This window comes from Haliaeetus albicilla, chromosome 12, assembly GCF_947461875.1.
Source record: "Haliaeetus albicilla chromosome 12, bHalAlb1.1, whole genome shotgun sequence".
Lineage (NCBI taxonomy): Eukaryota > Metazoa > Chordata > Aves > Accipitriformes > Accipitridae > Haliaeetus > Haliaeetus albicilla.
Window position 1 is genome coordinate 42,414,445 of NC_091494.1, and position 16,002 is coordinate 42,430,446.

The window sequence follows — 16,002 nt, forward strand, 5'->3', positions numbered from 1 at the left end:
GCAAAAGGCCCAGTCTCCCATTACTCAAAACAGCTCAGAAGCAGAAAAAGAGGCTTTGCTTTCCTTGGCAAATCGATGTAAGAGACTTAAGAGGGAAGCAAAAGGTCACATTAGTCGTTAATAAAAATCTCATTAAAACGGAGTCTGACAACGATAATGAGGCAGTAGTTTACTGGCTTATACCTACCCTGGTGTGAAATATTAACAGACAGACTTTCAGTTCTTAATCTCCTTAACAGATGTAAGATATTGGAATGCAATGTTTAATCCTCAGTTTAAATTGAGTAACATCCCTCAGCGTACATCTCAGGGAAAGCAACTCATTGATTTAGCTCCCCAATTCCATCCCCTTCTCAGTGTTTTTCCACTTTGTATATTCAAATTAAATTATTTTTCATGTTTAATATTGAAGAATAACTAAATTACTTGGCTCATGTCTCATCCTATGGACAACTGATACTAAAGTTGTGCAGAAAAAGTCCAGAAGAAGAAGAGAGGAGGATGTGTTAACGACTCTAATCATTTCACCTCTGAACATTGGAGCTCAGATCTCAGGACAGGTCGTAAGAGAAAGGATTTTGGTCATCCTGCCCTAGTTGGCACCAGCCTATTCCATAAACTTACTACAGAACTTGGCACAATTAACAATGTGCTTTAAAGATGCACAGCACAGGAATAACAGGGGCAGCTGTTTGAGATTAAAGCAGTAATAGAAACCAGGGCATGGTGGAAGCTGGGGCAGGGCTGAAACAACAGACAGGAACATGTTAGGTGCAGGGTGCTTACGCAGACAATGGGAGGCATACAGATAGACAATGCTGTTAGTATCTGACCTGCAGAAAAAAACCCCCAGTAAATCTACAAATTCTGTCAAAGCTGGGGAAAAAAAATGGATGTTATTGAAAAGGATTTCCAGGTGAAGATACAAAACCACATCTCAACATTGCTAGCATCCCACAAGAACATTTAACCAAATCAAATTGTGTCTTATTTTAAAAGCTCCATTTCACTATTCTCAAAAACAAAAAAAGCCATCAGTCTCTCAGGTTTTTATATTCCCACTTCACAAACTGATTTGCACAATAACCTGAAGCCAAACCTGACACGAATTCTAGAGACTTGCATGAGGATATGGGGAGTCTATGCACAATTTATGAACTTCTGGTGAAATTATGAAATTGTTACACTGTGCCACTATATGCACACAGCACTGCGCCACATCCCTCCCTGACATTTGTCCATCATTATTCCTAAACAGAAGGTAGGGAAGCTAATTATGTCCACACATGCAAGTTAGAGATTAACCAGGAGAAAAGAGGATAATTTAGAAGTAACAGTCCACATTTTCGCAGGAATCTCCTAACAAATGCAGGAAGGAAGAAGGGGACTGCAGCAGTGGTCTCCCCATGGCCTTCTGTGGAGTAAGTGCTACTCTTGTCTGCATGCACTGGAGATCGCATTGCAGGAGGTACGTCCGCAAGGATCAAGCATCTGCTGCTCAGGCTCGTTCAGGCTGTGCATATGGCTAACTTCTCTTCGATGACTTCTCTCTTCTCTGCACCAGGAAGCCACGTGTGTCCAATCTGCCCCATGCACAGCAAGAACTCGAAATGGAAAGAAACTTCTTGAAGTCAATTAAAAGGCCATTTACAAAGGGCCATTTCCCCATCCTTGACAAACCCAAGCTTTGCATGGCTGGCATCATGGCCCTGGCACTCAAATACCTTCTTCCCCCAGTGCCACATCTAAAATGGGAAAACAGAATCAGCCTTTGTTAGGGTACAGCAGCGTAGTCTAAGCACTCCCAAGGGGTCAAAGCAAAAAGACAATCAAAAGGGGTCTGAAATGCACTTCCTTCCCTCTCTGATCAGTTGGTCTCTGATTCAAAGTATCTCAAACCTGTTAACAAGCAATCTTATTCCACTATAGAATTAATATGCTTTAATTATAAGAATAATTACATTGCCCTAGCTCATTTTTGCTCCAGGAAGGAAAGCGGGTTCCTTTGCCAGGTGACCTCTCAATTCCACTGCAAGGTTAAGCTACCTGCAGAGCCCTCTGGTGCCAAATAATTCACTGGAAAGCAGCAAAGCTGGTGCTAGAGTAGAAGCCTGCCTTCTCCCATTGCAGTGACAGAGATAAACCATACATCTGTTTATCCAACTGATCTCTCAAGGCTTGGGAGGCTCAGGGAAGTTCAGATTTGGTATTACAGAGATTGATGGTGCTGTCAGTCACAAAACAAGCTGGTACCTAACAGAGAGAAGGTGAGTCTTCTCACATTTAGTGAAAGAAATCACATATCCTTGTACAAGTGACTGGAATCATGTTCCTTTAAACGGAAAGACTTTAAATTTTGCTGCCTGGTAGAGAAGAGACCACAGCTACCTTGATGAGGGTTTATATTTCTGTCAATACAAACTCCTGGGGAGGAGAGGGCAAGAGCAGATGACAATTTTAATATGTGCCTGGCCATAAAATATTATTTGAAATGAGGTGTTATGTTTCTCCCAGATTTACTTCTCCTTTATACATATGAACTTTGTCTCGTCTGAGCAAATGCCTACCAGAACTCTACATTCCTTCCAGGCATGGTCTTCAGAGATTTGTTTCTATGTTCTTGCAGCAAAATTTCAGCATCACATTAAAGGGAACACTTTCCAGGCTGTACCAGACAGATAAAGAAGCCATTTCCAAACTATTTACACTGCAGTAACTTCCACTTTCTGCAAGCAGAGAGAAGATAAAGTCTCTGCCTGACAGAGCTGGCATAGAAGAGGAGATACTACAGGAGAAAACAACAAAGATGTGCTACTCTGTGAAAAAGTCTTGCTACTTCAGAGCAAAAGAGGAGGCAGCAGAGCCTGATACTGTTGAAGCTGCAAATGGACTATAGCAGGAAGTTTTGCTCAACAGAGAGCGAAGGTATGGGAGAAGAAAAGCACTTTGTCTTCATCCGCACAGGTCTAGTAAACATGCAATCAGCTCTAATTAATCCTGAAGGAGCCCACGTAACTTATGTACCCAAACGCCATCTGGTTGATAGCGCAGCACTCAGCGGGCAGGGAGAGGCATGCACAAACACGCCATGTCAGCTGTGGCCGAGCTCCCTGCCCCAGCCACTCACCTGCAGGACGATGGGGAGCTGCTCCGGGGGATTGCGGTTCTCCACACCCATGGTCAGCCACACCTGGAAAGCAGTCAGCTGCTCCGCAAAGAAGGGACTGTGCTGTTGAGGCAAGAACAGGAATGCAAGTTTGGCTTAAAACAAAACCAGAAACAAGCAAAGCAAACAGTTTTGGCACTTATGGACTCGCACAGTTTATCGTTTCCAAAACCTTCTTTTTAATTGACACGCGTTTGTTTATGTTTTTTTAAATGTATAAAAATTTTCCAAAGGCTAACCAGATATAATTCACTTTAAATATGTTGGCATTCTCTAATGTAAGTGTTTGGAAAAAAGGAGAAGGAAAGAGTAGAGAACCAGGAAAAGATATCACAAAAGGTCTTAGGGAAATCTGGCTATTCTTTTCCACATGAGAAGCAGATAGAACAGCAGTGGATTTATCTGTTCTGCAGAGGTAGTTTCACTCCCGTAGCAGCACACAGTGCTACCTCTGCCCAGTCCACAGTGAATACTACCCAACACAACAAAAAATATGTCCATCCACGTCTCAGTCATCCCTGGCTGCCATAAACCTCTCCTACAAACAGGTGGCAATTCAGATGTGCTGGTTTGGGCTGCAAGAAGGCTGCCTCCTATTTATCATGTTTTTAATTCAAGCCTTTTATTTAGCTATTCATCACTCTGACACTCGTAATGCAGTAAAAGGACTTCATACAGGCAAACAAAAATCAGAAAATTTACTTAAGATATTGAATCCACTAATTTAATTAGAGATATCCTGGTAGCATGTGTAAATGGGAACAAAAATAACATGCAGAATGCTACAGTACTTAATAGACTTTACACTAGTGCCCTACTAAAGATACAAGGGGTGGGGTGAACTCCCACCAGCTAATACCTATCAGTTGTACTTTGGTACTTGGTGCTTAAGACAGTACAATCATATGTTATTTTACAAAATGCATCTGAATGGCATCCAGTAAATATAAAGGATACTAGCTCGTAGGATCTCTAGACATAAAGGAATCTGGTTTAGGGGACAGCAAATACAAGTAGAGAAAATACTGCATACTTTGAAAAACATATGACATAACTATGGTCTTACTCTAACAAGATGTGATTGATTGGGGGTGCACCACACTGGCTGATGAAATAGGAAGTTTACTTGGTGAGATCTGACATTCTGCAGCACATTTTAAGGCCCTGGAGCCTGCTCAAAAGAGCAGAGCAGCTCTCGTCTCCTAACACCGGTGGTGACTGGCCAGTGATCTGACACTCATTCCCCAAAGCACTCTACTCTGCAGTGCACACTCGGACAGTCCTTGGGCACATCAGCATCCCCTGCCAGCGCAGCAGCACTTCGAGAAACATTCCTTTTGCCATCTATCACACCAAGTACATGGTACAAGCTAGGTACGAGAAAGTACCGACCAAATCTCACAGCAGCTTCCAGTTAGAAATCCACAGAAAACCAGAAATTAAGGGGGAAGGAGGCAGGGAAGAGATGGGAGGAGGGAGAGTAAACCAACCCAAACCTGCCAGAAGCCCAACTGCTCCCCGCCATCCCCCCCCGTACGAGCGCTGTGAGCCCGCAGGCCCTTCTCCATCACGTTATCATATTTTCCAGGTCTGGCTAGGAAAGAACACCTAGAGAATAAGCAGAAGTCAGACACACGTGGTTTTATAATGTGCTGCTGAAACAAAACAGCCCTGAAGAGATTATCAATTGCTTTATCCAGGGCCAGACTGGACTCTAAACCCACAGCAGCCAACGCGGCCGGCGAATGGATGGCAGCAGGTAATCCTGTGACTCACCCGGGCATTTGACATCCCAGACACTGATTGCTGCTTCTGCCAGCCTCGTTACGAAACAGGCTGACTAACCTCAGTAACACAACGCTCCTTCCCCCCGCCTTGCATTGAACAACAATTTCTCCCAGGATTACTGCTGGCCAGCAGCAGCTAACCTTCTCTGATACACAACAGTTCTTGCCGGGCATAAATCAAGGGTTTTTTGAGGGCAAAACGTTGATTAGAACACAAGGAATAGATCAGCAACTGTCTGTCTGCTCCAAGCATTTGTCACAGCGTAGAGCTAAGCCCCTTCCACTCCCTCCCAAACTAACAGCCAGGTTCCATATTCCTGTAGGTGTCTCAGAGAGAGATGTTCAACAGGTTAATATCTGTCCCCTCTCTACACAGCAGGCACAAACCTACACAGCATTAATCACGCTGGATTTTAAATGAAAGCGTAAGGGATAGCTCAGAAGAGGACTTGAGCCTGCTTTTACGTCTAGGGCCCGGACTACCTTGGAAATTTGCAGCATTCAGGCTCCCAGCTGTGACTGCACATTGATAGCTCTAGCTACCTCAAGTTCTAGCCAAAATACACAAGAAATTACATTCGTTAGGCTTGAAAAATCTGCTTGTAAATTGCTTCCACCCTATCTTGAATCAATATCACTAGTTGAGAATGACCACTCTTACTTGCTGATCTCTTGTTTAATCTCTAGCAAGTATGTGCCTCCTCTCATCCCTGAAACACACAGAAATTTGCTAAATTTCAACTCACTTGACAGTGAGTGCCCAGATGAGGTCTAAGACTAATATAAAAGCACCCACTGACATTGTTAAAGACCCAAAATAAAAATGAACATAAGCTAGAAGAAAAATCATGTTTAAATTTTAAAATACAGCACATACAGTGGGGAAAGAAAGTGGTAGGAGGATAAAAGCCTCAGGGCATCTTTGCCAACCCCCACCCTCACAGAAGTCCACAGCTCTCCTCCTGTACTTGGGTCTTTGGAGACAACCTGCAATCGCAGCCAGAAAACCTTTCAGGAGCTTGGCAACATAAATAAAATGGAAGAATGTTACTGTAAAATTAGAGAGAACATCATGGCAGAATTGGTATCTGAGGTTGTCCAGTAATTATTATTTAAAGGTTTCCATTCATGAACGTCAAAAGGAATATCGAGAAAAATCCAGTCTGACTAGAGGAATTTAAGCCAAATATAATATTAAAAATTTTACTTTTCTGCTCTCTCAAATTAACTAAAGTAGAAAAAAACCCAGTCACTCATATTAATGATACTATGCTTAAGAAAACTCTTTGGACATAGCCTCAAGCTCTATTTTGTGTTGATTTGAAAATAACTCTACTAAGAGACAATTTTTGCATTAAAGTTTTTCATTTAAAAATCATGCTGGCATGTTGGGATTTTTTTCCTAACGGCACTGTTACTCAAGACTCAGGGCTCTGAAATTTTAAGAGTCAGGTCTCAGGCATGATTTCTACTGGTAGGAGTTTCCTCCTTACCAACAGATGCAGGCTGAATCAGACATCTCGTACAACAGTGAAGAACTTAAAGTTGCTTTTCTATCTGTTCCTCTAAGTGAGGTGAGTAGACATTTACAATTTTCCAAAAATATAAACCCTTAAACTGCAGCAATTCAAGACTCAACAAGCAAAAGTGATACGCTGAACTGAGGTTTCAAATAATGGGTTAAACTGGGCATGTTACTGATTTGTTATTAGTTAGAATTAATTTTAATAGGAATATGGAACTATAAGAAATATTTTAGCAAAATTATATATTGCATTCTATATATTTAACCAACAACTAACAGCTGCTGTGAAATCCCCTGTGTAGCCCTGTACCAAGGCTGGAGGAATTGGTTAAAATCATCTAGTAGGAACATTTAGAACTTAGATAACAGATGTCAGAATTTCAAATTAATAGGAACTTAGGAACTTAAGAAAATGTATTATGTGTAACTATAAGAATTCGAGTATTGTCTGAAATCAGTTAACCACGGAAGCTTTGGTAAAGATTTACTTCGATCTAATTAACGAGAATTCCAATCAGTAGAGTTAAGTGAGATTAACCAATGATTGTTTTAGTATAAGAATATTGATAAGGTGGTGTGACTGAGGGCCAATCACTAGAAATACTAAATTCAAGAATTAACATTGAATGTACTTTATGTAAATCTAATACATGATGGCGAAAATCATACTGCACAGAATCACATGAAAGGTCAACTATCGGACAAAGTGAGGAAGACTATGGAAGACCACCAGAGGGCTTCTGAAGACCACCAGAGACCTTCACTGTGCCTGCGTAAAGGACATTTACATATGCTAAGAACTTCCCAGAAATCTAATGAATATGCATAACATTTCTCAGAAATCTAATGAATACGTATGAGTAAGTTTAATATAAGGTGTATGATTTTGGTGTTCAGGTGTGCGTGGTTCGTGAGAGGACTCGCCCGCGCACCCGGCCGTTAATAAAGAAGTGTCTGCTTATCTACACTACACTGGTGTTGATAAGTTCTTTATTCCGAGTTTTTCGGTAACAGGCACACGACACTTCAAGATATTATCCAACTTACCCTAAAAGCAGTTCCTTCCTCTATAATTGTAGGTAACTGGGAAAGGCAAATATCAACTGCAAGGTCCCATGCTTGCCTAGAGAAAAAGGTGAAAGGAAAGATAAGTCATTACAAGTTATCCATAAGTAATATCTAGGTAAATTTAAATTCTGATCATACAAGTACCTGGACAAAGCAGTGTTATCTGACTGGCTTAGAAATGCTTAATATTCACTTTTTTAAAAAAACAAGTAAAACTTAGGAGAACTATTCAGTAAAAACAGTGAGGAGGTCTAGTCCAGCATGATATCAGGCTGACCAACAAAATGAGAGCAAGGTAAAAAGATCCCTAGCTGAAGTTCACAGAAACTACTCCTCTCTATAACATAGAAAGAAGCCACAGTGAACTGAAGTCTTATTATATACCTGTCCTCATGCAAAAATGGATGACTTTTTTTTTTTTTAAAGTAGAAAAATGAACTCAATCCTGGATTAGCTCCAACCCATAATCCTTCAACGCACACCTCTATATGCGTCCAAACCCTCGCTTGCTCTGATTCAAGTCACATCAGAACACCTCAGGAAGATGCATTCCTGTCGACAAGCCCTCCAACTCACAATACATGGACACATCTACACCACTACACTAATTCTCCTTTTCCGCATTCTCGACACAGATACCGTATCACTGTACATAGTGCTGAGAAAAGTAACTCGGTCTCCATTAATCTAACTCTGAGTTGGGTTTTGTGTGGCAACCTTGTTTACAAAGACTGGCTCTCCATGACTCACCCTAAGGATGGAGGGATGTACACTAAACTAGAAGAAGAGAAAATATTTAAGGATTTCAGTTTTTATGCTTACCTACTGTATTATTTAATGGCTAAAGTATTGTGACTTACAATAGTTTAGTGTTAGTGTTATAACAGCACGTAAATTACATACAGTGGCCAAGGAAACTGTTGTGGCTGATTCAGTGCAAACGAAATATGTTAAAAGTCTGCTTCAAAATGCTCACAAACCAAAAGAGGACCAAACTAAAATAAATGCGTGTGGTCTCCAAAGTTCCTAAAACACCTCTAAAAAAGTGAAAGAGTTACTTTTTACCCCAGGAACAATTATCCCTACTCTATCCACAGACATGCCATGCACTTTTCATTTTAACACACGTGCTCTGAAAGGCTAGTGAGTTAAACCACCACCCACTGGGTTTCTTACACAAAAGAAACTAATTTACTCTCCAGACACATTTGCTCTTCCATAGCTTGTGGCCATCATGTGTTAACATCAATAGGCTAAGCAATTTTTCTTACCCTAGGAACATTTGCAGACATAAGGCTATAGGTGATAATCAATACAGTGTATTTTAGTTACCTGCTCTAATAAGTTCTTAAATCACCCTGTTTTGAGTCAAACAAAGCCTTCCATTAGGACAACTGCTGAGCGAAATCTATCCCATTAGCCTAACTGGCAGCTGTTCTCAACTGAAAACAACCTCTCCAATTAGATAGAAAAATAAACTATAAGGTTCCTGCATTTTTTCTATGGATTTGAGAGATGCAGCTTGTTTTAGTTGCCCCAGACCTTGTCCCTCTGCTTCACAGCACTCACCTTCACTTGACAATATGCTGCCAATATAATTAAGAGGTAATCAAGAGATAATCAAAGCACAGGCAACAAATGCTTCCCACATGCTCAATAAAGACCCATGCTGGAGATAAAATGTTTACACAGAGCTGATGAGAGAGATATTTATTCCTGGTTGAGGCTGAGGCAAAGTCAATTAGTGCAAATACAAAGATAATTTTACTTCAAGCAAAGAATGAATGTTTCCGACTTTCAGGTTTCTTGGGGGAATGGGCAATACCACCTAAAGAAATTCTCTCAAACATTAGAAAATGTCAATACATATTGCCTTTGAGATAAGTTTTGCTGCGCAGCAGAAAAATGGTTTAGAGATCAGAGACAACTAGTCTTATTTTGGCTGCCTATAAAAGGATTCTGCATAGGTCATTATACTGCAGAGACACAGAGCTAAGATGCTGAGCTCCTCAAAGTCATTTTAGGTAAGAAGCACTAATACTGCTACAAATATGTCCAAAGCAGCCCTGCAACGTCACATGTCAAAAGATTTTAAGTGCTATCAGAAAGAACAAACAAAAATTTAAAAAGAGATTTTAGTAGATTAGAACAAAATCTCTTTTTACGCTTCTAAAAACAGGCCATTAAAAATCAATGTAGCCACACAGCCAACATTAGTCAATCTTTCAAAAGAGTAACCACCAACATAAAATCTTAACATTACTGCTCATCACAATCTAGAGAGCTGGTGATTAACATCAACTGTGTAAGAGACTCTAATCAATTCAAATACTTAAAATTATTATTCTCCAGCCTTTCCAGACTAGCCCAACACACCGCTTCTGCTCTATTTCTGCAGGAAACAGGAAACCTCCCCACCCAACGAGACACGTGAGCAAACAGCAGTTTTGCTTGAAGTAAAACTTCACTATTTCCAACTACTAGAACAGCTACACGTTACTTGCGAGACTTCAAGCTGGACACGAGTTGCCACATAGCTAACTCAGGGTGTTGGCAAAACAGACAATGGCATTAAACAGGCATTACAACAATTAAAAGATTCAAACCCTGCCACAAATGAATGGTAAAGGACTAATGCCACCGAGTATGAGAAGAGAAACAGAAGGGGAAAAATACTTGTTATGGTGAAAATAACGGCTGGTGGTGGTGGGGAGGAGGAGCAGTGATTGACTGTTTTAATATGCCAAAGGGAACTAGGAAGGTGGGCAAATTGTAGATATGCTCGCTGAACTAATATTACACTTTAGCACACAAACAGAAGATAAATTAGGGAGCAGCAGTGGAACAAGGATAGGTGGTGCTGCATCCTAGAAGTGATTTATAAAGGCCAACCCAAGAGATCACTACTTCTCTTCCTTCTTTGCAGAGATTGCTGTTCGCAAAGCACTTTGGAAGATTTGTTTTCACTACATTAGCTACAAAAAGAGCTTGGTAATACCTCAGCATTGTTCTTTCCTCCCTCCTTACTGCACTCTTCCAATAACCCCAAACCCGCCACCGTGACAAGACGACACTATGATGTATCCACTGGACAATAACCTACCGAAATATTGCAGTGTTTCAACTTCACTACATTACGCTACTAAAGAATATCTTTATGAGTTTTTTTTATACTATGTTGTCCTAATCGCTCTGTATGTACAACAAATTGATAAAGCACTTGCATAAGGGAGGACACCTCCCCTTTGTACATCCCAGTTAAGTTAGAAGCTATCATATGCTTAACGTAAGGTTTTATACACACTCCTGTTATGTCTTCCCCAAAAGGGCAATAAAAACAAGCAATCCCACGCCGTGACTGATTTGACCAAGTCCAAAGGATTTCCATCATACACCACCTATCAGTAAGCGGCCGTTTCTATGTGGTCTAAACCCAACATGTATGAGGCAGTAACTCGAGAGAACCTGGGAAGAGGCACCACAGGAGGTGAAGCTCAAGTTACTCATCAGCTGGACCACCAGCCCTCAAACCACAAGTTCAAAAGCTTTTTTATGCAATCAACCACACAGCATGGCTATACTGACCCTTATGCTTGTTCGGGACCTGGCAATTTTCGTAGTGCAATCTCATTAAAGAAAGGGGTCAAACCCACAGACTTTCAGCTATGTTAGGATGGGGGACTCCTTAGGTTCAGCTACTGGGAAAACATAGTATCGTGCATTTCCCATATATATTTCAGAATAAATGTATATTAAATCCTCTCCTTAGTTAGAAGATTGACTCAGTTAAAAAACAGGCAAGAAAGTGCTTTTGTTTATCCAAAACAAGCAAAGCAATGCAGCATGCCAACAGAAACCGTCTGTAAAGAAAACAAGCTAACAACGCCCTGCATCTGTCTGCACTGATCAATCAGTTCAACAAGGTACTCAACATACAAGATGCAAGCCATCATCCTGCAAAAGGACACTGCATTTCAGAATAGATGAAAATTAAAAAAGAAAAGGCATTGCTCCTCCATAATTCTACAATAAAAAATGAAACAGGGAAAGAGCTCCCCCAAATTCGTCAATTCTCTTCTCCCATGACAGAAATACTCATATATTTGTCTTTATATTTTAGTTTCAGTTTTTCTTAGCTCTTCAGCACAAAGTTCCTATTCACATGCCCCCCAGACTCCATCTATCTCCCCCGCTCAGTCCAATACCAGTTTCATTACAGTAGGACTGTTTAAACTTTTAATAATTTAACATGAACTCATCCAGCTGCCTTTATTTTGTTTCCCGGAGGTGCTGCAAAGTTTGGACTTTTAAGCAAAGAACAGGCTGAGAGTTCCAGCTTTGCTCAATGACTATTTTATTGTGCAGATCCATGAAATGTTCGGTAATGGAAGCCCACAGTAATACTTTAACAGCATAAATGAAGCATGGTTACAGTGATGCACGTTAGTCTTTCTTCACCCACATGTACTATATTAGCTGGCAGATCATGAAGGCAGATTTTCTTAACCTCAAATTTTGTGGGCTGAGTCAATGCCTAATGCTTTTGATTCTCATGTCACATTTTTTATAACATATTATTGATGCCTTTTAACATTCTCTCTTCTTCTGGGAATAGTTTGTATTATATTGCACTGCACATAATATTAGTGAAAATGAGTATTTCTTACTGGGACAGTCATGCAGTTGAAGCCTTCTGTAGTCTTGGGGCTCAGGCACCAGGGTATCTGCTTGCTTTGAATTGTGTTTCTGGAACTGCTAAATATTTCAGACTTTAACAAGTATGTTGGACAAGATTTTTCATGTTTGTTTTTTCTACAAGTACAATTCAACACCATACTCTGATTGAATTTTCAGACTTCAGCCTGAATTCACCTGCTTCACAGTGACACTGTGAACTCCCTAAGCCTGCTTTAGGAGAGACAGCTGGGAAGCTGCTCAGACACAGCTATTTTTAAAAAATATTTATTGCTATGAATATTTGGTACAACTATGAAATCCTTCTTTCTTCTACCAATGCATTCCCCTGCTCTACCCACAACTTAAAGCACATGCTTTGCTATTTTTGCCCTACATTTCTCTCCATTAAACTATTTGTAGTCCATTAATGGGTCTTGGCGATGTTAAGACTAACACATAGACACACAAAAAGAAATCTGGTTAAATCAACAGTGTAATGTGAATTAATCTAATCCTTCAAGTGTCAAACAGTTCCAAATACCCTTTCAAACAATCACTTTCTTCTTGCTGAGATACTAAGTCTTTCTGTGCAGCTAAATGAGACTCATTTCTTTGAGAAATCGGCAAGCAGACCTGCATCCATTCTGCAACACTCCCACAGTGTTCAAAGACTCCAGCTCCTCTCTTACCTGTAATTGGGTTGCTATATCATGGTTTTCTTTTCAGCTAGAATTCCAAGATTATTTTATTTGCAGTATGTTATGACTTACTTTCAAGTAGAATTTCATGGTTGGTGTACACACTATTGCAATATTTCTATTATGGACAAATCATAGCTCTTCCAAGGCATAATTAAGGCACTTCCTTTTTAATATATGACCTACGTTAGGAAATATTTCCAAACACATTATTAGGTCTTTTCAAAGGCCGTGAATATAACTTGCTGGCAACAGCAGTAATGTATAAACCATAATCCATCACAACAGAGATCAAGATGCTGACAGAGCATCAAGGTCTACTATTCTTACTGCACAATAGATGGAACAACTCTAGAAGTTGAATAGCACAGCCAGTCAATCAATATATATTAATATTAATACTTGTATTATAGTAGCGCCTGCAGCAGCCAAGAACCTATGGTGCGAGGCATCATACAAATACAAACAAACAGCCTGTGCCCAGAAGGGTTTACACCTAAGCAGGTAAAACAGAGAAAGCCAATAAAAGTAAGAACAACACGAAAGAATGAAGTAATATGTCAGAGCCTACCAAACAGGGCAAGGTCACAGAGATCAGCTCTCCTGATTCCTAATTATGGTGCCCTTCTTGGTGAAATAAAAAGATTGACAGCTTGTGGGTCAAATTTTCCCTCAAAAAAAAAAAAAAAAAGTTTTTGCTCTTCCTCAGTTGTTCAGGTAAAACGGATAATTAACAGAAGAGGTAACAGTGGTCTCCCAAATGAATTGACTAGAACAACAATTTTATAGGTCAAAATTTTAAAAAGCTGTTTTCAAAAGGACTAAACCAAAAGGAACAGAAGTTCATATCTCCAGCAACCTCAGTGCTTCTATTACAACCGTGCCAGATCCTCGAGTCACGAGACATTTGAGTGTAACTTCGGGAAAATTATCAAACAAGCAGAGACAAAGGTAAGCAAAAAAGATAAAGAGCAAATGGTTCAGATTTTACGTCTGAAAAGGGGCAGTCGTAATTATTCATGAGGTAAACTGATGCTTAAGCCAAGTGTGAGGAACGTTTTGCAGTGTCTGCCCACCCCTCCAGCACGCTCACAGCCAGCTGCACGCCGCCAGCCTCGCTCAGCTCTTCTCTGGCTTCCTCTCGGAACTGGCAGAGCTCTGTCATCCAGCTACAGACAGCAAAGAGGAAAGCAGGAACGTCGTGCTCTGACCTCAGAAGCCCATCTGCATCAGCGAGGCATGAGCTCTTTCTGCTCTTTTCCCTCTCACTCACTGCGAGATGTTCCTAGTAAGAGAGTTGCAAGGCCGGTGCAGAGCACCACGCGTGCAAATTCATGGCTGCTGCTGCGATGAGGAGGGACATCCAGGCAGTGTATGCAAAGTTCAGAAGAGATTGTGCTTACGATGCTATAGTCAGTGAAACACTGACATTTACTTATGCCTCTTCTGCAAAAGATGGTGCAAAAAACCATGTACTAACACACAACAGTAATTTGCTTCTCCAGTCAGCCTTCTGCTGGGATAGGAATTACGTCTGTATGTAGATCCCATTTTTAGTCACTATCCCAGCTGTGAATGTGCAGAACGGCTTGTGTCCATAACAGCAGAGAAACACGGTAATCTTATATATTACCTTTGTCAATGGAGGAGCAAAGCCCAGGAAGCCAGAGGAGCATCCAGAGGATAATGGAAGAGAGGAGAACATATGTATGTATGTACTGGAGAAGCTAAAACATCACATCACCACTTAGGCTGCAAGCAATAAACCAAAACCGGAGTCAGGAACACACACCCGGTGCACACGGGATGACAACGAAAGTATGAGGCCCTGAAACAACCCAAATAAACGAAGGCCAAAAAGTACAGAAGAGGGGAGGAAGAGGACAAGGGGCAGGGAAGTCCCTTAAAGTCTGAAGTCAGATCCTTGAGGAGCGCTGGCTGATACACACCAGAGCCACTATTTGCATTCATTGCGCATTTACAACGCTGTAGGAGAGAACCCTGGAGGTTCTTGCCCACCGCTTGCAGATCAAACCATTGCTGACAACGCAGCAGCCAGGACTCGCTCCCCAAAACACTGTCTGACAAGCTGGGTATGAAAAACCTGTGAAAAGTCTCAATAACAGCAATCAGCAAAACCTCGCTGTATCATCCACCATATAACAATGCAGATGCAGATTCAATGTGGTCATCAAATCACATTGTTTGAAGTTTCCATTCTTTTCAACACTCCTTTGGCCAACTCTCCTGCCCTCCAGTCACATCACCTAGTTTATCTAAACAGTAAAATGGGTTTGGAGGTTTTGGATCAGGGATCCATTAGAAAATTCTTGAATGAAAGGCGATAGATAAGTGCAGATAATTATTTTTAGAAAATATTTAAGCAAGCCCTAAATTAGTTTCTAAATCTGTCCTTACTAAAAGTTCATTATTATGAACTGAGCCACCTCTGACAAAAATGGAATTTTCCCCTCTGCTAGATTTGCTTCAAACTGCACATTATTTGGAGAACACTGAATAAAGTGTGTCAAGGGATTCTCTGCTCACTTGCTGTCTACTTTGCTAGTGTCTGGGATTCACAAGGAAAAAAGTCCTGTGTGTGACTCTTCTTGAGGAACTTCTTCTTCTGGTAAATCCTAAAAAGCAGCACCAATGCCATTATCCTGTGGTATGGTTGAGGGCCTTTACAAGGGTATTTACAGCACCATTTTATGCCAGGAGAACTACAATACAAGCAAAGAAAAGAATGCATTTCTAGAATCCCTCATGCTACAATATGGGTCTATGGGAGATACAGAATGGGATCCAGGTCTTCCTAGTTTCATTCTTGTGGTTCAGCACGTGGATGGCAACACCACCTCCAAGTCAAGTCATACTCCCATAGGAAACCAGAAATATAGGCTTTTAATACACTGGCAATAAAAATGAATTATATTCCCCCAAGGAACTGGAAATACAGGTTTTTAATATGCTGGCAATAAGCAAGCTATAAATAACTCAAGAAATTTACTGTTTTAATTTCAAAATTTCTGCAAAAACGTGTTCCACTCTACTGCAACTGGAAACACAGAGTTCTGTGGC

The 16,002-nt window shown here is 40.7% G+C and overlaps 1 protein-coding gene across 5 annotated transcripts in view; it reads right to left on the reverse strand.

Annotated features, from left to right (window-relative positions):
- RPTOR (regulatory associated protein of MTOR complex 1) overlaps positions 1-16,002 on the reverse strand; it is a 163,458-nt gene that overhangs the window by 66,882 nt on the left and 80,574 nt on the right. For all 5 annotated transcript variants that reach the window (XM_069799447.1, XM_069799444.1, XM_069799443.1 and 2 more), the window contains 2 exons: positions 7,526-7,601; positions 3,128-3,229 (listed from right to left, as the gene is read on the reverse strand). In XM_069799447.1, the coding sequence (XP_069655548.1) occupies positions 3,128-3,229; positions 7,526-7,601 (178 nt within the window). The remainder of the gene's footprint in view (positions 1-3,127; positions 3,230-7,525; positions 7,602-16,002) is intronic.